This window comes from Cornus florida, unplaced genomic scaffold (assembly GCF_030987335.1).
Source record: "Cornus florida cultivar Cherokee Brave unplaced genomic scaffold, ASM3098733v1 CherokeeBrave_3.0.0_Hap2_Chr11, whole genome shotgun sequence".
Taxonomy (NCBI): domain Eukaryota; kingdom Viridiplantae; phylum Streptophyta; class Magnoliopsida; order Cornales; family Cornaceae; genus Cornus; species Cornus florida.
In genome coordinates, this window is record NW_026775581.1 from 130627061 (window position 1) to 130650036 (window position 22976).

At 33.8% G+C, this 22976-nt stretch overlaps 2 protein-coding genes and 1 pseudogene across 4 annotated transcripts; all 3 read left to right on the forward strand.

Moving 5' to 3' along the window:
• The first annotated feature begins 12082 nt into the window (after window positions 1-12082).
• Window positions 12083-14055, forward strand: LOC132282136 (uncharacterized; annotated as a pseudogene).
• A 177-nt stretch (window positions 14056-14232) lies between these two features.
• Window positions 14233-16469, forward strand: LOC132283109 (uncharacterized oxidoreductase At4g09670-like). Its single transcript, XM_059785005.1, has 2 exons — window positions 14233-14773; window positions 15725-16469. Exons 1-2 carry the CDS (start codon window positions 14306-14308, stop codon window positions 16340-16342), a joined length of 1086 nt encoding a protein of 361 aa, XP_059640988.1. The 5' UTR covers window positions 14233-14305; the 3' UTR covers window positions 16343-16469.
• Window positions 16470-19312: 2843 nt separating this feature from the next.
• Window positions 19313-22920, forward strand: LOC132283465 (uncharacterized). Of its 3 annotated transcripts, none has more exons than XM_059785408.1 (3): window positions 19313-19408; window positions 20742-22330; window positions 22617-22920. In XM_059785408.1, the coding sequence occupies exon 2, from the start codon at window positions 20744-20746 to the stop codon at window positions 22274-22276; it is 1533 nt and encodes a 510-aa protein (XP_059641391.1). In that variant the 5' UTR covers window positions 19313-19408; window positions 20742-20743; the 3' UTR covers window positions 22277-22330; window positions 22617-22920. The 3 variants fall into 3 exon arrangements, with proteins under 3 accessions (XP_059641391.1, XP_059641392.1, XP_059641393.1); XM_059785409.1 differs by having other exon boundaries at window positions 22624-22920; XM_059785410.1 differs by lacking the exon at window positions 19313-19408 and adding an exon at window positions 19417-19576.
• Window positions 22921-22976: the final 56 nt, after the last annotated feature.

A 22976-nucleotide genomic window follows, 5' to 3' on the forward strand; every position in this document is an offset into this window, starting at 1 on the left:
ATCAATCAATCATCCGGTTTCTAGACCTGACCAATAAGCTACTAGCTCCTTTGATGTTAGAAAAACTTTATATCCAATATCTTATTTTGAAAATATTTATCAAAGTGCATGGGTTAAAATACGTACTATTAATTACCTCATTTAATCAGCAGTAAGAATTAAAGTACCTCTAGCCACGACACATCCAATCCTTTTGACAGTCATGCTTGTACCATAGTGAAAAACAGTTTTGGCTTGATTCATTCCGGTTCAAATCAACATACGCCAAGGAAAAATAAAAAATAAAAAAATCTGACAAACAAGGCCTTAATAGGCGTCTTAATAATTTATGAGACTAATTGAACATGTTAGTGATGCCCAGAAATTGGTACCACTTTAAGCTCGCTGCTATATATATATATATATATATATATATATATATATATATATATATATCATGCGCTATGACCATTTTATTCATCTAGAATTAAATAGAATTGAGAGTAACATATCTCAAATTTGTAGCTACACCTTGTGCCAAAGTGATGTGATCGATATAAGATGTGTCTGGTTCTAGCTATGACTTCTAGCTTTCGTGAGCGATATTGTTTGTCTCTAATCAAGGACTCAATCCTTTGAAAACACTGGTACATCATCAAGAGAAATGTTTTTTTTTTATATAGTCACGACATTCATTTTTATTCCATATGGTAGCTAGGTCTAGTCCGATTCTACCTTGGTTGGTTGATGAATGGTGTTGCCTACGTCAAATTCTTGTCATGGGTCCCACTTCCACTGTGGAGTTCCCCAAAGGGTATGCAATTGATGCCAAATGGGCAATATTTGTCAAAAGCTTCTAGAGGGTAATTATGTAAACTAAAGTGACAGACACTTGACAGAAAATAAAAATAAAAGGTAAAGCTCCTTTTTCCAAGCGAGAACAAATTTAAAGTAGTGCGAAATACCTATAAATTAATAGACCAAAAACATTCACCTTCTACTTTTTTAGTATATGATTGATATGCTTGCTTGAAAATTTTGATTTGGATGGATCCATCTTATTTTTCAGCCTTTATTCCTTTCACATTAATATGTACATTTGTGTATTCATTTGATTTTGGTTCAACATATGTTACGTTATTTCCTTTGTGAAATGTTAATTAGGTAAGTGTTTACACCACAATTATCGGTTGAGACTGTCAATAAAAAAATGACATGGACAAGGACACGGGACATCTTTATTATTAATTATTAAATTTTAATGGCCTGTTTATTTAATAACCGATTTGGAACATTGGTTAACTATTGAGTTCTAAAATTTTAAGGTGAATCAAATGGAACCCATCATAATATATTGGTCCAATCTCATTACTTGATGATGTAATTATTATCAATATACGACATTGGAGAGAATCTAAGTTCCGACAAGAAAAGATTGTGGCGTAACTTCTCTGTAACATTAGAGGTAGCTCTCACTACTAGGGAAAAAAAAAAAAAAAAAAAAAAAAAAAAAAAAAAAAAAAACAAAACTAGAGTCCAAATTTGGAATCTAACACCCAAACACGTAAACTAAATAAATAGGGATGATGCCAAAGTCGTTAAATTACAGTATTAATGTTGTTGAAATGACAATTAAAAGGGAAGGATGGGCTCAAGATTTCGAGTCTTTCATTAGAAAATGTTAGATGAAAAAGGAAACCATTTAAATAAATAGACCTTTCCCAGCAAATAATTGTATATAAACACTGTATCTACTAATAATTGTAAAAGTTTGTGTTTGAGAAGTAGGAAAGTTTGCTAGTACTAGTATATAATCTCGTGTTTGGTCCCTCAAGGGAGGCACACAGTGTAGGAGGGAAAGTGGTTTTAATATATAAATTGCACATCACCCAAGGGCAAGAAAAGAAAACTTTTCTTTTTACTATGGGTTTTATCAAAAAAAAAAAAAAAAAAAAAAAAAAAAAATGCAACTAAGGAAAAGAAATGAAACTAAAGTAGTTTAAAAGTATATATGCAAAAGGAGAATAAAGCAATCAAATGTTACTTTAATGCCTATGTGACAGTGGTATGTACAACTCCCTATTGCCTAGTTCCACGTGTCACTCATGTGGATATTTGAACTTTAGTTCAATTATTGATGTAATGATTTTACCAAGAGTCAAAAAAGAAGAAAACTTTGTTGACAGTTGAATTTCGAAAAGTTTACATATATATATATATATGCATATGTATATAGGAGTTGTATATACTATTATAATTGGATTTTTAGTTCTTTGATCTCACACATGCATGAGAGAATGGAATGTGTAGATGTAGTCATATTGACTACTAATATATATATACTATTATAATTGGATTTTTAGCTCTTTGATCTCACACATGCATGAGAGAATGGAATGTGTAGATGTAGTCATATTGACTAATATATATATATATATATATATATGATGGAAAGATGATGATGAGTTGATTTCAAGATTGAGAAAAGCTAGATTCCCGGATGTCACATGGCCCATTACTTGTGTAGTCTCATAAAAGCTATAAAACATTCATCACTTGTATATTCATGCATGCATGGGAAATTAAATGATATGAACAAAAATATATTCTAAATGAGTACTATATATATATATATATATAGTGATGGTTTCAAGTGTATATATAATATATACTTGTCAAAGAATAGATTAGAGAATGAAAGTCTCCCATGATGCTTCCATCTTTTGACTCTCTCTCTAAGGCACTGCAACATTCTTCGCGGGTCCAACCCAACAATTACGGTCTCACCAGCTGTTTCCCTCGATGTGGTTACGGTGTGTGTGTATATATACTAGCTTTTGTTTTTGGCCCACTTGTATTCTGATTTCTATTTCGACAATGGATATATATATATATATATAATACTGTATCACCTTTCGCGATTCCCAAATCATAATGGGGCTTTTAGGAAGTTCCGTGTTCCGCTTCCTTTGGTGACATTCATGTAAGGTAATATTGCTTTCAATTTCATCAAAGGTGACCACAATTCTAGTGAAAAGCAAAGTTAATCCCTTTCTGCAAAGTGATATATATATATATATATATATATATATATATATATATATATATATATTCATCTCTCTTTGTAGTTTGTGCTCTTTATTTCTATCTATCTTGCATGGAGGAATATTTTCGACATGTTTTTTTCTCGTGGAGTGAAGCAATAGTACTACTCAACATATGCAAAGTGACATATTGTCACCCAACCTAGCTAGCTTACTTTATTTGTATTCAAGTAACTGTGAAACAAATTAACAATATGGCCTTGAATTATTTTTGGTACAGGCATGCAAAGGTATTGTTGCTTTATTGTAACTTTAAATTGATGGATTAAAAATAATAAATATCTATGCGTAAAACTGTATGCATTTAACCCTCTTATATTTTCATGGTGATAGTCTCTTATATTAAACTAACCCTTTTTCATTTAATTATAAACAGAATATATGTATTTTTGCAAGACATCTTTGGCACACAGTATGCTACTTCCTTAGTTCCAAAAAAGATGTCGTGCTTGGGGAACTGTGATTCATAATTTGTGAGCCACGGTTTCCCAAACATGATATTTAATTAAAAAAGATGTCGTGCTTGGGGAACTGTGATTCATAATTTGTGAGCCACGGTTTCCCAAACATGATATTTAATTTGAGATGGAGGTAGTATTTTTTTGCACGCGTCTTTTACAAAGCAATGTATAGGCTTTTACATTTTTGAGTCACGACTTCCTAAATAGGATAAATTTGAGATGGAGGTAGTATTTTTTTGTGCGTCTTTTACAAAGGTGATGTATAGGCTTTTACGATGATTTTGATTTTTCACTGCAAAAAACTTAAAGCCCACAAACTTTCGTTGCGAGAACCTATTGCAACGAAACTGATATTTTTTGCAATCACCCGTGGTTGCAAGAGGCTTCCTGTTTTGTTGTCAGTGCGTGCGTGTGTGTGTTTGTATGTGTGCAACAGAACAGTTTTCATTTTTTCTTTGTTTTTTAAAAAAACCTTATGGGGTTTTGTGTGTGTGGAGCATTGGCGTCCAAATGTGTGGTGATGAGCATGAGCATTGAATATTCCGGTTTCTTTAAATTACTCAATTAAGGAAGTAGTTGTTCGCCCAAGGAGCCTACTTTGTAGCTCTCTTCCAGAATAGGTGTTTGTACGACTCTCTCATAAATTCATAAAATCTTACTTACCTCATTAGAAATAATAATAAAATGGGGGTTAATTTCATTAACATCTCAAGTTTGGTTAATTTTGACCCTCAAATATTTTTCGAAAATAACTATTATTCAGTGCATTTTTACTTTTTCCTTAAATTCTCCGTTAAAAAATGAGCAAAAAGACAATTTTAGCCCTACTTTTTTTAATACATTTAATTTAAAAATATCAAAAACTTTAAGTACTAAAATATCCTTACATTCTCTCTCTCTCTCTTCCAATTACTCTTTCTCACTCTATATACTTTTACCCTTCTCTACTACACTCAAAACTCACCTTCCGACGAACTTTCCGGCAACCCATATATATGTTCTCCAGCAAAACCAAACCCACCAAAACCCATCTTCTCCTCTTTATGGTTTGAATTTGATGGTGACCAATTTACTATTTAAGTGACAGTTATTTTCGAAAGATATTTGAAAGTAAAAATTGGTCAAACGTAAGAGAGTGTTAGTGAAATTAACCCATAAAATAATTAAGGAATCTAAGGTTGCAACTTAATTTCAATCCCAACCACCAATTTGTTGCATTTAATCTTAGCTTACTTAGGAGATATGTGTTATATATATATAGTGAGTAGATTTTTTTTATATGAAAGTTTCTCCACTACAATTCAAGCCCTGATCTCCTTTCGAGATATAGGGGCTTGATAATGCTAGATGACCTGTTAGTAGTGAGTGAATTACTTTATACAATAGTTTATGGGCATGATCATTCACACACGTGACACGATTTGTCCGCTATTTTTAAACAAAACCCTGTTATATATAGGTCAGTTAGTTAGTTAATTACTTATGCAATTAGGTCAACCAATTTAAACAAAAACCTGCAGGTTGCATTCCCAGACAGGCGGCAGCTTAGAATGTGGCGGTGATTGATAATTTTATTTTATTATTATTTTTTGACACCAGATCGATAATTTGACCTGAACTCACCTACAGTTAGCCACAAATGGGACGATGCTTCCATACTATTATGTACTACTAATGTGATTTGAATATCACTGTAGGTCCCAGAACATCACATTTGCAGTTATAGCATATATCCAACAATCTCGCTATTTTTAAAATCTTTTTTACTCATCTTCCCCAAGATTCTTATTTATAAACTATTAAAATCCAAGGTGCTGACTCCAAGACTATTATTATTATTATTATTATTTCGGTAAATGAAGCATTGTATATAAAATTCATATTTAATTTCATTGTGATTGTCTGTATATAAGACTATTTTATATATATATATATATATATATATATATATATGATATTCAGTATTTGTGAAATGACTTACCATAATAGTAGAAATTTAATTCTGCGTATGTTAACATACATGATAGTCACGATTTATGAAATGACTTACAATTAAAGTAGAGATTTGTGTTTATTTATTGGACTTATTTTCATTCTTTCCTTTTGAGGATGCATACTTCTAGTAATAATTATAATAGAATTGTATGAATTATGAGACCCGCTCACCAAAAAGTTGTGTAGAGAATGGATAGTTCATTTTCTCATTAGGGGGATGGATTAAGCTTCCATTATTGGCAGGTAGATATGGAAGGATACCATGAGTCATATGGGGGTAAGGAGGGCAAGGATGTTTCTATGACACTGACAATATTTGCTGTTTTCACGTGAGATCTTTTTTTTTTATTTTCTCAGCAATTCCATTCCCCAAATTTTGAGTAGTATTTTATTTTATGAAATGTATGTACCTGGATTCGACAAAAGCACAAGTGTCGAGGTCCAATCAATTAAAATTTCTAATAGGTTAAGGAACGTAAATAAGAGACAAATTCACAGACTTTCATTTGTTTGATCGTCTTTGTCAGTTGAAAAAACGTGATTCATAAAAGTCAAACCACCTTGGAATCTGTAACATTATTTCCATCCAACATTATTAAGCTCCTAAATCAAAACCATATTTTTTTCTTATCAAACAAAAAGATTAGTAAAATTCATGAAATTACTCTGCTTATAATACGTTACTCCGTCATTTTGATTTAAGGCATTCTGAGACACGTGTAAATATTTCCTGCACACACGTGTCACCTATGTCTTACGAAAAATATAAATTGAAATAATAATATCTTTAAGGTTGCGTTCGAGTATAGGAATCCCTTGTGGTGGAAATCACAAGACATGAAATTATTATGTGTTTAAAACATTGGCGTTTTGAAATAATAGTTGACAGTCACTTAAAATTAATTAAAACAGTATTGGTCCATTCCATTAAATAGTTTGTTTTGTTTTGAAATATTAATTCACGAATGTATTTGCGTGAATCTATTGGTTGTTGTTTAAATTAGTTTTAAACATACGAGTTTAGGACCTTTAGGTGCATACAACCTTACCAATATGGTAGTTAGTGGAGAGGAGGTGGTGGTAGGAGGTTGAGAGGGGAAGGATGATGGCCGTCATTAGAGGGTAGATGTGTAAGAGATTGAGATGACCATGATTAAAGGGTGAGGGTATAAGAAATGGAGAAAATCGAATGATAGAGATATGGAAGGAGAGGAAGGAGAAAGAGAATAAATATGAAAATGGTAAGTTTTTTTTTTTAAAAGTTAATTATAATAAGGGTGAGTTATTGTACTTCAAAATGATGTAGTTTTGAGGTACATGACAATACTACATGACCTCCTCAACAAGAGGGGATCCAAGTCTTGTGTTCGACACATGGTTCGCAACGGACTCAGACGAATATCGTAAATCAGCTGAATTGATCGATTCGGAGATGTGTAACGGTATCAGATCTTTGAAAAGGGGTTACGAACCATGGTTCAACAATATATATATAATTGGAATTAGTGAAATTAAAAATAAATAAAAAATTGGTTCAATTTTCCAAGTTATTACTTTTCTTCAATTCCACCAATTTAAATTACAAAACTTTAATTTCATAGAACCAACATAACCTCAGGCATTTTTTTAAAGACTCGAACAACTTAACTCACATTATGGGCACATTACAAAAAGGAAAATGATTCCTGTACCGATTTGTTGCGGTGAATTATCCGACCTATTTATTTTAATTGGTCTATCTGTACAACAAATAAGGGAGTATGATCCTCTATTTACTTGTATTGAGTATAAATAACCAATTAGAAACTTTCAGTCAAGTAATTTATTGTAATAAATTGGTGTAATTAGAAACTTTCAGTCAAATAATTTATTATAATAAATTGGTGTAAGTATCACTGTTCTTACAAAAATTGTAGAACTCAAGCCAAGAGAACGTTGGCAACAAACTTGTGCTAACTCAAATAAGAGTAACAAAAGGTGACAATAAGAAGTCTTTTTAAGAGAAATTTTTACACCATCCAAAAAATCACAAACAGCAATCAAATAAAAAAATAAGAAAGAAAAACAAACACGGAATAAAGCTCATGCATTTCCTTATGTTACAATATATGATTGATGGGAATCATATAATTCCGAATCATGTAATAATTTTTTCAAATACGTAAGAACCCAAAGCAACCATTAGGCACGAAAAGCAATAGGCTGCTTAATAAAGGAATTTGGAAGCCTCGCCAATGTTAAATTCTTCATTTGAGTGGAAAACTACATTGATAAATAAAAAATAAAAAATATATATATATATGTATATACATACATATTTTCATAAATATATACATGTATTTGTGCTTCTATATGGAGAGAGCTATATGCGAGTTGGGTCCCATTTATTCACATCCGCATTGCAATTTAGGTCTTTTGCTTGCCAACATTAATAAATTGGATGAATATATATGTGTGTGTGTGTGTGTGTGTGTGTGTGTGGAACTCACAGCATTCTGTAACAAAGCATATTTTAAGGTTTTCCACTGCAAAAACATGAAGTTTAATAGGCCTGAAAATGGTATTAAAAGTTCAAATGGACCTCTGGAACTTCATTAAAAACTTTAATTGCAAGTTCTGTAAAAACATAGGGATTAGTTAAAATTTTGAAAATATATTATTAGGTTAATGCTTAGGATCTCCTAAAATTCATTATACTTGTTTAGTATTACTTAATTAAGTGTTAACACATTTTAATTGAAACAAATTCTTGGACACAAACTGAAATCAATGAAACCTTTTGGTGTGTATGTTGGCAAGTAACTTTCCCGATGTTGTTGGGAGACTTGAAGCTTATACATTTGCATTTGAAAAGAGTGGAGATATCATTAGGCCACAAATTTTATTATATTTATTTTCATTTTCTTGTCACATTATTTTAGCGATTTATTTTCGATATCTATACATATCGAATAATTATATTAATATTTAGTACAAATGATACTTAGTATACACATAGAATAACTATATTAATATTCAATACGAATGAGTCTTAGTTCAGATGGTACGATATTTCTTTTTATATATAAAAAGAAAATTGAATATTAAAATTCTACTAGGACAATATTATGGCTTTTGTATTTGCTTGAATAGTTAATAAATAAATAAATAAATAATTGGTGCATTAATTAAAAAAGAAAATTGAATATTAAAATCCTACTAGAACAATATCAGGGCTTGTGTATTTGCTGGACCGTAAAAAAATAAAATAAATAAATAAAAATTGGTGCATTAATTAATGCTTTATTAACATATTCAAGAAATAAACTTTACAAGTTGAGAGAGAGAGTGGTCCACTTTTTTGAAAGAGCAAGGTACCTGAGTGTGAGAGAGAGAGAGAGATAGAGAGGTGTAGTAGTAGGGTCTGAGTGAGGAATTAAAAGAAAGAAACAGAGAATTGGTATATCTTCCCTTTGACGAGCGAATATATTGAGCGTGAAAGAGCTCCACCCAAAGAATGTAACTGTATATACCCACATGGACCGACATTGTCAACACTACAACCACTCACACGCACATTTAATGCTCACGCTACTCTCACGCTCCTAGCTAATTAATTAATCATTCGAACATTATTGGTAAAATTACATAAACTCAATATATATATATCATTGAAACAATTTAGCATAGTCTTCATCACAACATATATATATATATATATAACCTTCAAAATTTTATCATCTCCTTTTGTTAAACTAATTTTTAAAATTAGCATCTCTTTTTATCTACAGAATGATATAATATATCATCATATTTCTTTTCGCCATATAATTTTTTTTTTCTTTCCACTCTATCTTATTACATGTTATTTTCTTATGCAATATTTAACTTTTTAAAATTATTTTTAATAATCCCTCACATATTATTATTTTTGGTCCCTTTCTCCAACCTTGTCTCTTACCTTATATTTTTAGACTTATTATATACATATCCATATCATTTAAATATACTCTCTTTAATTTTCTAGCTAACGAGTGTTACTCTCATTAAATCATTTCATATGTAAATTTATTTATTTAAACTACTTATGACTCCAAATTTTAATGAATAAAGTTGGGCCTTAAAAAAAAAAAAAAAAAAAGCCCACCAAATTAATAATTCTGTTGAATCATAGTTGTGTTGTGTACGCGCTTAGAGTGCGAAACATTTAACAATTTGAGTCCAAGGTAAAAAAGTAAGCAAATGGTAAAAGAAAGTCGATTTAGGAGAGAGAAAAGGTTGGGGGGGGGGGGGGGCGGGGGAGGTGGTGTCTAACCCTAATCCTAACCCTAGATGGGCCCATGCCTCGAAAAGAGAGTAATAAATGCTAGGAGCAGAAGGACACAGGACTTTTTTGGCAGGACAGAAAAGATGGATGTGAGAGGAGATTAAATCATTTTGTAATCGATTGCTTTATGATTGAAGGGGATGAGAGAGAAAGTATTAGATAAAAAAAAAAAAAAAAGGTAGCAGTAGGAGAGAGAAAGTAAGAAAAAGAAAGTGAGTGATTTTTGCCTTTTGCCTTTACTTTTCCAAAGGACAAAAGTGAAGAAGGGTGTGGTGTTATTACAAAGAGCCATGATGACACTATGATAAGCATGTTGCGGGAATCGAATGGTGGTCTCATTACAACAGTGGTTTTTATTACTGCATGGGAACCACTCTGCCCGAGGCAGTAGGGACGGTCAAGAGAGAGAAAGTTAAAAAGAGTTTTTAGAGAGATAGAGAGAGAATTGGGTGAGACGTCTGAATGAGCTTTCACATCTTGCCCGGTTAAGGGACCTGCGTGGTAGAGGCTGACATTGTCCTTCACGAAAGTCGCTGACCGTATTGTCTACCCCGCATTTAAAGCGCGCGGTGTGTAGTATTAGTAGTAGCAGAAGAATTGTCAGTATGTATGTGCGTATGGTGTGTGTGTGTATATATATATATATATATATGTATGTATGTGTATTGTATATATATATGTATGGTTGTATTATAAAATTTTGTAGTACTGTGTTGTGCTGTGGGCCCATGTCTGAATGGTTAGGCAAGCTAAATTTAAAGTGGGTCCAACTCACTTTCTATGTTACAATTCAGGGGCTGTTTGGTTGACTCTTGAGATTGGAAATGGATTCAAGTTGGGTGGCCAGAATAAGATCGAATGTGAGATTTTGAGTTGGTTCCAGCTATTACATTGGTTTGTGGGGTTGTGAAATTTTCAAACAGTGCTTTGGAGTTCAAGTTTGTTTTGTCTATTAACTCAAGCCCAACGTCTTCAGAGGCTTTGTTGTGATTTCATTTCAAAAAATTCGTAAGAAGCCCAAATCAGAAAATGAAGACGATTTATATTACTTTTTAGCAATTGCCTTTTCAATTCACTAGTTGATTTCCAAATGACTATTTTATTTTTTTATTTTTTATTTTTGGTCAATTGACATTTTGGGGAGGGAAGCTTTGAGTACTTAGGTCAGGATGGGTTGTTTTACCTGACCCATTAACTATAATGGTACGTCAATAACATTCAGGTTTAAGACTCGCTGTTAATTTTTACTTTCATATTATAATAATTTATAGAATTGTTTTCTATTTTTACCTTTTTTTGATAGGTGATTAGGTTTGTGTGAGGCTCTCCAAAGATTTGTTGTGCTTGGGCTTGAATATTCAGCTCGTTTATTAAATGGGTAAAAGGTTGCCCAAATGCCCATCCATACCTTGGCTGATATTGAATCCAGGGCCAGTGGACTGGCTACGTCTCAAAAGCCCATTAATTTAATCATCACACAGAAACCCCCACCCCCTCAAGTCTCTCTCTGCGGACTCGCCTCTGCTCGCAGGGGACTCCATCTTGGGCAATAATCAGGCGTAATCTTTCTATCAGGTAATTCGTCTTTCTCTGTTTCTTTTTTTCTTGCTCTGTTTTTTCTTTTCTTTTTCTTGTTAAAATTTTTTTTATTTTTATTTTTTTGTAAACATATTTATTTCTTTTTGTGCTCTGTTCTGCCATTCAAAAAAACAAATTATGTTTTTGCCTTTCAAGAAAATAAATTTGTGCTCTGTTTTATATTTATGGTTATTGGATGCCGGTATAGCAGATGGATTTACTTTTTATATTTGATATTAATTTAAGAATATTGATATAACTTATGAGATATGAATATTTTATGCTAGTTTAAAATTTCAATTGTGTGCCTCACTTCAGCGCCTGCCTCGTGAGGCACGCCTAGGCTCCAAACCATCTCTAGAGCCTTGGTGCGCCTTGAGCCTTTAATAACACTGCTGACAATGGTTCAATTTCTTTTTTCTTGCTTCCCCTTCAATTTGTTAGTACTTTTTGATTCTCAACAGAAATTGAATACTAAGGGGCAAAGCTGGCTCATAAATTGAGCCCTAGTTTAAGATGATAGAATGATAGAATGCTACTTATTCATGATTTTTATCATAACTTGTTTACTAAATTTCTTCTCTCTGCATCAAAGTTGCAAGATATAATAATTTATTTTCTTGTCCTTCTTCTTCTCTCGCATGTTTTTGTTAGCTGCGATGGCTGAAGAAGCTGGTATGTTTACGGTACATCAAAGCATCGGTAATGTTTTGTGTTGCAAGTGTGGTATTGCAATTCTACCAAATGCTGCAAATATGTGCGTGACGTGCTTCAAGTGCAGCGTTCTGAAGTTGACATCACTGAAGGTTTACAAAAGCATGTCACCATCATACACTGCCCTGAGTGTGATACCTATTTGCAGCCACCAAGAACTTGGATTAAAGCCCAACTAGAATCAAAGGAGCTCTTGACATTGTGTGTGAAGAGATTGAAGAATTTGAAAAAAGTTAGGTTGGTACATGCTGAATTTCTTTGGACTGAACCCCACTCAAAAGAGAATTAAGGTCAATCTGAGGATACCAAGAGCAATAATTTCAATTATAAGTACAATATTTTCTGTTGAAATCTGCCCAATTTGCCGTGAGGACCTGATCTGTCTCCCCCCAAAAGTTGCAAATAGCTTGGGAAATCTTGGTCCTCTTGTGATTTGCACGAAAGTGAGCAAGAGCATCGCTTTACTGGATCCATCTACTTTAAGGCACTGTTTCTTGAATGCTGACCAGTATTGGAGGATGCCCTTTACGTCTCTACTTTCTAGCAGGCGAATTGTAGAATACATAGCTCGTGTATGACTTTGGGAAGAATGATACAAGATTCCTGCAAGAACACATTTAGGCCATCTTTTAAACCCGGGGGATTATGCTATTGGTTATGACTTATATAGTGCTAACACTAATATTGAACTTGACAAGTACAAAGGCCAAGCTGATGCGATTTTAGTTTTCTTAAAAAATAGCTATGAAGAGAACCGCCAAAGGAAGCTTGGGAAGCCTCGTGCATGGAAGCTTAAATCTCTTAACATGGAAGTGGATGAATCTGCCAAAGGTAGAGTTGAAGAAGAGAAGATGAACGCCGAGTATGAACAGTTCTTGAATGACTTGGAGGTGAACCCTGATATGAGGTTTAATATCTCGTTATACCATAATAAAGAATACCAGCCATCAGAGATGTCTGTGACTGATCGAGAGGATGTGCCTTCCGTGCCTTTGGAAGAGCTGCTTGCTTATCTTGAATCAAGTGATTTGGAAGCTGAGGATGATAGCACGAGGGAGTGAAATTGAAGTTGTGTTTGTTGCTATCGGTGTTCAAATGGAAGTTAGTGGGTAAGAAATTTGCTTTTTCATTCTTGGAAGCCCCCTTTTTTTTCTTTTTCTTTTTTTTTTTAATTTTTCTTTCCTCAGATAACTGAAGTTGTTAGCTCAGAAGGTCTGTATATGAGACGAGCTGCATTTTCTTGTTTGCCGAGTCTGAGTGTGCCAGTGTGGAGATTTAAGTTTTGCTGGTTGTGCTCTCAAGATGAAGAAGGTCACCATTTTCTTTCCCTTTACTATGGTGCTTCAAATCGAAACAATGTTTCTTGCTTTTGTTCCTATTGCTGTTTATTTCCGTTTCTTCTTTTGACATCTTGATTCCACTCGGACATATGCCAAATTGTTGTTGGCTTCATATTCTCTTTCTAATACTTAAAGAGTATAGTCATTGGCCTCCATCTTTATAATTGTTGTATTTGTTACATGTTTCATGCAAAAGATCCGGACTGCAGTGGAGTGCAGTGAGAATTGATTTTCACCCGTTAACAGGTTGATTTTCACCCAAAAACTTGCAGGGCTTAGGTTTCTGTCATGCATTGGTTCCATATGTTCTTAAATATTCTTCACATTGTGTTGTAATGTAGGCACTTTGCACAACTCATAAAACAGAATTCAAGCTCTGGGACCTGAAGATATGGTGTGAGCTGGTTAGTTAGGCCCAATTTATTATTATTATTATTATTATTATTATTATTATTTAACCTACTTACCTTGTTTTCACTTCTATTAAATGAGGTTTATAAGTTTGTTTACAGGCTTTGAATATGATCAAATTCGAATAGGATGAGATTGTGGTGTTCCAATCTGACATGTATTTTGAGTCTCAGCCAATAATCCGATGGTTGAATTGCATCCGTATTTCGAACCTCGCAACCTTCCATTTGCTGGTGGTCTATCCACTATGGTAATTTCACCAAACACTTCTTGACACTATCATTAAATAAATAACAGGCTCACACCAGCCCACGTTTCATCATTTTAGCCAATCCTCTTCCACATTGATATTTCATAACATTACATCATACTCTTCACTGTTCTTCACCTAAGAGGCAAAAGAAAAGCAGAAAGAAAATGGCTGATGATGAAAACCCAATAAATTTTGGCATAATGGGGTGTGCTGAGATTGCCAGAAAAGTGTCCAGAGCTATACATCTAGCTCCCAATTCAATCCTTCGCGCTATAGCTAGCCGTTCGATCGAAAAGGCGAAGCGTTTCGCGATCAAAAACAGTTTACCAGACGATGTTAAGATCTATGGTAGCTATGATGAATTGCTAGATGATCCATGTGTCGATGCCGTGTACATGCCATTGCCCACAAGTCTTCACCTACAGTGGGCAGTCTTGGCTGCTCAGAAGAAAAAACATATACTTCTAGAGAAACCAACGGCTCTTGATGTAGATCAGCTTGATCAGATATTAGAGGCATGTGAATCCAACGGTGTACAATTCATGGATGGGACAATGTGGTACCATCACCCTAGGACTGCCAAAATGAAGGCCTTGCTCTCTGATTCCCAGATTTTTGGGCAACTTAGATTTGTAAGTCTACTTTAGCTCCCTTCATTACCATTTATATTATTTTTGGGCAACTTAGATATGTAAGTCTACTTTAGCTCCCTTCATTAGCATTTATATTACTATGTGATTATACAAAGTGAATTATGATAAAATGTTTCTCATCCGTCTGATCTATATACTTTTTTTTTTTTTTTAATCTTCCTCATTAATCAAGTTAACTGCGTGAGTGCGTGTCACTTGTTATGGTGGGACACTTTCACTTCATGTAAAGGCTATTTTGCTCTTGACAATGCATGATCCGGTAGTTGGATCAGTTCCTTTCTGAAGATCTATTTGGTTCAAAAATAAAAAATTAGGGCTTGTTTGACAACCTTTTTGATTTGTGTTTTTGTTGCCAAATAGGTGAAAAAAGAAAAAAGAAAAAGGAGGAGGACAGAAGTGTATGTTTTTGCTACTGTATCTGAACAACCGTGAGAGATTCTTATAACAAAAATTCAATATTTTTTTACAATCATCCAAACCTTTTTTTTTTTTTTTTTTTTTTTCCCCCCTTTTCACATTGGGTGAAAATGACATATATTTGTATAATGTGTGTACAATAATTTTTACAATCACCAAAACAATTTTTAAAAACATTTTGTAACATTACCAAACATGTTCCTGATTCAGAATAAATCACAACACAATAAGAACATTGTCTTTGATTTATATGAAGTTGATGAAAACACAAAACAGAAATTGTTGCCAAAGGAGCCTTAAGCAATCAAGGCGTTGTTTTGGTATCATTTTGTTGGTCATTTTGAGGTAATTTTATTTATTTATTCCGATGAATTTGTTGGCCATTATTATTGAGTTGGTAGATGTCCAAGTTGTTTTGAATTAGTAGAAATTAGTATCTCTATTGATACATTATTATTAATGTTCTATTGGCATCTTACAAACATTTTCAACCCTTGTTTTTGGGGGGATAAGATCCACAGCTCGTCATCATTTGCACCATCTCCGGAATTTTTTGAGAAGGACATAAGGGTGAAAATGAACTTGGATGGTCTGGGTGCCCTTGGGGACGCAGGCTGGTACTGCATTGCAGCCATCTTGTGGGCAATGGACTACCATCTACCTACAACTGTAACCGCACTTCCAGCCATAGCCCGAAACTCAGCTGGAGTCATCTTGTCCTGCAGTGCCTCCTTAAATTGGGACAAACATGAAACAATCGCGACATTTTACTGCTCTTTCCTTTCGCATGAATCCATGGACTTGGCCATATCCGGCTCCAATGGATCGCTTCACATCAACGACTTCATAATTCCATATCAAGAGAATTCTGGTCCATTTAGTGTAACGTCTGGCGCAAAGTTTGTGGATCTTCACATTGGGTGGAATGTGAAACCTGAGATAGTTCAAGTGGCTACTGAGCTTCCACAAGAGGCACTCATGGTTCAGGAATTTGCTAGGCTGGTGAAGGGCATTAAAATTTCTGGGTCCAACCCAGATGGTAAATGGCCTGGGATTAGCCGAATGACTCAGTTAGTAATCGATGCAGTGAAGAAATCCATCGATCTAGGTTTTATATCTGTTTCTTTGTAATTATTTGGATATTATAAACCTACTATTTTTCAGCATGGAATGAAGCATCAAACATGAACAAATTCACCAGTGTACGTAAGAGAATTATATAAGTACTGAAGTCATAATCCATGATTGTTTATAGTAATTTTGCTTGCATACTCGATAAAAGTACATTATACTCATTCAAAACACTTCAAACGGAATTAGAGGAATTAGAATTTTGCTAATAACTTTCAAACTAATAAGTAAGTGAACTGTTTAGCTTTTTGCTGAAAAATTACAAGGTCAATGCGATTTAATTGTGTTTTTTTAGTTAATGCAATTTAATTTTTGTTTTTGATAACAATAGTTGAGAAACTTTTTCTTTACGCTGTTACTTAGAAAAGTGTCCTCAGGAGAGAAAATTTGTGACGTTAAAAAAAAGAAACATTGAAATTAAGCCAATATTAATTATTTTGGTAATCGATACCTATAATAAATTTGAAATTTGATATCTATTATAACATGCTCACATGTATGTATATCATTAAATTGACCGGAGCAATAGAGAGAAAACTACGCTAAAAATAATAATGATGATAAAGCTTGTTCATGGAAGATAATGATCAGGGGGTTGGTGCAAATCTAGTCGACATGAATAATAGGTTTTTTCTGATACAATGTTTCATTAGACATACCTTCCAAAAAAAAAAAAATGGTTTCAGTAGACATGCGCGGCTCAATGCACATGCTTGCGGTGATCCCTTCTCTTTTCTTGCTGGGGATATTCACCCACACAAATCTTTCCCACTCTATATCTTTTCCACAAAAACTAGAATAATCGTTCTAATTAACATGACGGTCATCTCAGGTTCCCAAGTTTACAAGCAGATTTTTGATCTGATTCGATTCGTTATAATTGGTATCACAGTGAAACTCAATCCTTGATCCAATATCACCCTAAGCGTTATAGGGTGGTCCGATCATAATAAGAGCGTTAAGAGTTTGGGTAGAACATAATGTTAGAGGTTTGTCCTACATCGAATGCGAATGAAAAATATGATGAATATAATGAGTTCGGTTTTAATTTCACCTAACAATTAAAATTTTTAAATCGAATCGCAAAACACTCCAGTCATTACGCTGCAAGTCTACAAGATTTTTGTAGTTGTATTGTGTTGTGGACTATAAAACACCGACACGTGGGAATGGGTTGTCGTACCAGTATCGAATACGTGTCCGACATGGACATGCGTGTCCTCTGCAGAGGTATCCTATTTTTTTATTATTTTTTTCCTGTCGAACACGGCAAAGGATACACCGGCAACACGCATAGGACACGGGATTAAGATTTTTTGTCAAAAAATAATAATATATAAATAAAGAGATATATACATGTATATGGTTGTGTGTATTCATAAAAAGACAGATTGAGTGGAGAGATGGAGGAGACGTGAAAGTTGGTTCCAGGATAAGAGAGAACTTGCACTTTCAAACTTTTGAAAATAGGTTTGCCATCAATTCCCCACTGCCATCTTGTTCCCTAAATATAAACACTTAAAAAAAGGTAATAAAAACCCGAGGAAAGAGAGAAATGATAAGATTGCAGGCTTATCTTTTAGAACCGGTTATAAGAATAATAATCCTATTCTTAGATATAAATATGTACATCCTTTTTTTTGTTTCTATTTTCAAGGTATTTGGCTCTATATTTTTCAAGAAAATAATGGGCCTAAAAGTTGTGTTTATTAAATATAAATTAGAAATTGGGTAAAAATAAATAAATAATTATATATATATATATATATATATATATATATATATAATTTTATTGTCGTATCTTTCTTGTGTTCGTGTCTTATTTTTTTAAAAAATTTACCGTATTATAATATCCGTATTGTATTATACCCGTGTCCCGTGTCCATGCTTCATAGGTTGTGGACCAAAGTTTAAATGGTTAGGCAATTCAGGGGCTGTTTGGTTGACTCTTGAGATTGGATATGGTTTTGAGTTGGGTGGCCAGAATTGGCTGGGTTCAGTTCAAGTTTGTTTTGTCTATTATATTGGGTTAATTGACTCAGGCCCAATGTGTTGTATACAACATTTACAGCACAATACTAACATTCAATATATAGATTTCCATTCTACAACTTTGTCGGCTGATTTCATCATTTCAATTACTTCTCGTTGATTTTAATGTGTGGTACATTCTTGGACGAGGGTAGTACAAGGATGGGTGACTCTTGAAAAGTCCTCGCACTGCACTTCTTTTAATAACAAAGGATCTAGACCCAAAACAAATTCCTAATAAAACAGACAATAAACATGTGACCCTGAAAAGTCCTCGCATTGCACCCCTTTTAAAAACAAAGGATCCAGACCCAAAACAAATCCCTAATAAAATAGGCAATAAACATGTGACATTGAAAAGTCTTCGCATTGCACCCTTTTTAAAAACAAAGGATCCAGACCCAAAACAAATCCCTAATAAAACAGGTAATAAACATAACGCTTAAAACACATCGCATGCCAAACGGGTCCTAAAAATTTGGGTTGGGCAAGTACATTGGACCATGCTTCAGTTAGAAGTTCACTTGGTTTTGTACCAAGCCTAAGGCCCAATATGTGTCTCTACACCAACTTTTTATGAAAAGCATGTGGTACGTCAATAACATTCAGGTTTATGAATCAGTGTTAATTTTGTGGCTAAAATAAATAAATAAATAATCGGTGTTAATCTTGGCTTTCATATTATAATTTTAATTTTCATATAATTGTTTTCTATTTTACTTATTATTATTATTATTATTGGTGATTAGGTTTTTGTGTGAGGCTCTCCAAAGATTTGTTGTGCTTGGGCTTGAATTTTCAGCTAGTTTATTAAATGGGTATAAGCTTGGCCCAAAAGCCCATCGCTTGAATGATATTGGATCTTTTCACAATGGACTGCTACGTCTTAAAAGCCCAAATACTAATATATCCAAATGTCGTCATCATCATCATCATCATCAGTTCATCCGACACATTGTCTCTCTCTCCGCGGACTCGCATCTGCTTGTTGGGGGCTCCATCTTGGGCAATAATCAGGCGTAATCTTTCTATCGGGTAATTCTTCAAAACCCTAATTCATAAGTAATCTATCTAAACGAAGCACCTGATTTTTCCTTCACTTTTCCTATACTTATGAATTAGGGTTTTGAAGAATTACCTGATATATATATATTTTTTGTAATAATTTATTGAAAGAGAGAGAACAACTACGACCATCTAGAGGTTAGATATTTGCCTAATACTCGTGATCTTGATTCTTCTTCTTTTTTACTGTTTCTTCTCAGCAACTAAGTATGTTTAATGAAGATTTTTATTCTCATATGCGCTCTGCTTATATTCAATCATGCTTGTTCCTATAAAATTTATCTAGCATGTTGTCCGTGATTTTTGGTAATCAGATTAATATTTGTCATCTATATAACTTAATCCTGAGATGGATATATTGGAAATTATGTGATTGTTTGGTTCAATTTTGTGAAAACTGAAAATAATTTATACAGAACAAACAAAATTAGTTCTCTAAAAAACTTTATTTATTTATTTTTTTAAACTCATTTTTTATAATTTAGTTTTATAAAAACTGTTGATCAAATGAGTTTTCATTATATTTTCTAATTCTTGCAACTATCTTTTGAGATGAGTCCCCTCGCCATTTTTTGGGTCTAAAATACTTAATTTAACAATTATGTTATTAGCAAATTATATTATTGTTCAAATTGTTTGCTTAATATGTTTAGAAGCATAAAACTTATCCACAAAAAAAAAAAGTTTAGAAGCATAAAATGTGGTTCGACGTTGCTTATACCAAAATTCAGCTTCTGTTAATAAACCTTACTTTGTTTTTCAGTATAGTATATTGATTGAAATGTTTGGCAAAAATAAAGTTGAGAGAATTTGAAGTTTAATAAATAATGGATTGAAAATGAATAATGATGGAGATAAACTGTTTCATATACTTTATTTCAATAAGCAGTATGAATTATGCGATATGATTTCAAAAATGAGTTCCTTGGCAGGAAACAGTATACCTGAAGTTAATTAGGAAGTCCACTTGAAACCAACTGTCCTACATGTTGGTGTTAAAATGAAAGGAGAAGGGAAAATGAATATTACATATCAGATGACTGACAGTTCTTATTTTTTTTTTTTTTTGGTCTTACTTCCCCTTCAATTTGTACATACTTTTTGATTCGCAACAGAAATTGAATACAAGGGGGGCAAAGCTAGCTCTTAAATTGTTAAGATGATAGAATGCTGCTTTTTCATGATTCTTATCATAACTTTTTACTAACTTTCTTCTCTCTGCATCAAAGTTGAAAAATATAATAATTTCTTTTCTTATTTTTCTTCTTTTTCTTCTTCTTCTGTCGCATGTTTTTGTTTGCAGCAATGGCTGAAGAAGCTGGTATGTTTACGGTACATCAAACCATCGGTAATGTTTTATGTTGCAAGTGTGGTATTGCAATGCTACCAAATGCTGCAAATATGTGTGTCAAGTGCTTACGTTCTGAAGTTGACATCACTGAAGGTTTACAAAAGCATGTCATCATCATACACTGCCCTGAGTGTGATACCTATCTGCAGCCACCAAGAACTTGGATTAAAGCCCAACTAGAATCAAAGGAGCTCTTGACATTCTGTGTGAAGAGAGTGAAGAATTTGAATAAAGTTAGGTTGCTACATGCTGAATTTATTTGGACTGAACCCCACTCCAAGAGAATGAAGATCAAACTGAGAGTTCAGAAAGAGGTTCTGAATGGAGCAATACTCGAACAAGCTTATATTGTTGAGTACGTTGTGCAAGAACAAATGTGTAAATCTTGTTCTAGGGTACAGGCCAACCCCGACCAGTGGGTCGCTGCAGTGCAGCTACGTCAGCATGTTCCTCACAGGCGAACTTTCTTCTATTTGGAACAGGTAATTCTTAAGCATGATGCTGCAGCCCGTTCGATAAGAATTAAGCAGATGGATCAGGGTATTGATTTCTTTTTTGCTAATCGGAGTCATGCTGCAAAGTTTGTGGACTTTCTGGGCAAAGTTGCTCCAATAAGGAGTCGTCATGACAAACAACTCATATCTCAGGATACCAAGAGCAATAATTACAATTATAATTATACTTTCTCTGTTGAAATCTGCCCAATTTGCCGTGAGGACTTGATCTGTCTCCCTCAAAAAGTTGCAAATAGCTTGGGAAATCTTGGTCCTCTTGTGATTTGCACAAAAGTGAGCAACAGTATTGCTTTACTGGATCCGTTTACTTTGAGGCACTGTTTCTTGGATGCTGACCAGTATTGGAGGATGCCCTTTAAGCCTCTACTTTCTAGCAGGTGGATTGTAGAATACATAGTATTAGATGTGGAGGTTGTCCCTTCAGAAGTTAACATTGGTGGCTCAAAATATGTTTTAGCTGATGCCCAAGTAGCTCGTGTATCCGACTTTGGGAAGAATGATACAATTTTCTCTGTAAGAACACATTTAGGCCATCTTTTAAACCCAGGGGATTATGCTTTTGGTTATGACTTATATAGGGCTAACAGTAATGATATTGAACTGGACAAGTACAAAGGCCTTGTCCTCCCTGATGCAATTTTAATTAAAAAGAGCTTTGAAGAGAAGCGCCAAGGGAAGCATGGGAAGCCTCGTGCATGGATGCTTAAATCTGTTAACATGGAAGTGGATAACTCCGCTAAAGGTGGTAGAGTTGAAGAAGAGAAGATGAACTCAGAGTATGAACAGTTCTTGAACGACTTGGAGGAGAACCCTGATATGAGGTTTAATATATCGTTATACCATAATAAAGAATACCAGCTATCAGAGATGTCTGTGACTGACGGAGAGGATGTGCCTTCTGTGCCTTTGGAAGAGCTGCTTGCTGATCTTGATTTAAGTGATTTGGAAGTTGAGGGTAGCACGAGGGAGTGAATTGAAGCTGTTTTTGTTCCCATGGATGTTCTAAAATTTACTAGAAGTTAATGGGTAAGAATTTTTATTTTTTCTTGCAATCCCCATTTTGTGTGCTTTTAGACATGATATCGGAAAACTTACCTTCTTAGTGAAGTATATGATTACTATACTAGCTGCTTTTATTTGATTATTTATTTTTCTTTCCTCCTCGGATAACCGAAGTTGTTAGCTCATGAGCTCTATTTTTGAGTTATCCTAGACTAGATCTAGATTTTTAATGCTTTGAAATTTGTTGAGCAACTTATTTCTTAATTCATTTATATTGATGCTTACATCCTCTTTAACTGACTTGTCACAGTTCACAGTCATAAATGCGCACCCAAGGCTTTGGCATCTGTATATGAGACAAGCTGCATTTTCTCCTTTGCTGAGTCTCAGTGTGGAGATTTAAGTTTTGCTGGTTGTGTTCTCAAGATGGAGGTCACCATATGCTTGCCGTTTAGTATGTTGCTTTCAATCGAAACAATGTTTCTTGCTTCTGTTTCTCTTACCGTTTTATTTCTATTTCTTCTTTTGACATGTATGTGAAGGTCTTTGTAAAATAGCATCTTGATACACTTGGACATATGCCAAATTATTATAGGCTTCATATTCTTTCTCTAGTGGAAAATAGTCTGAATACTTAAAAGAGTATAGTAATTAGCCTCCATCATTATAA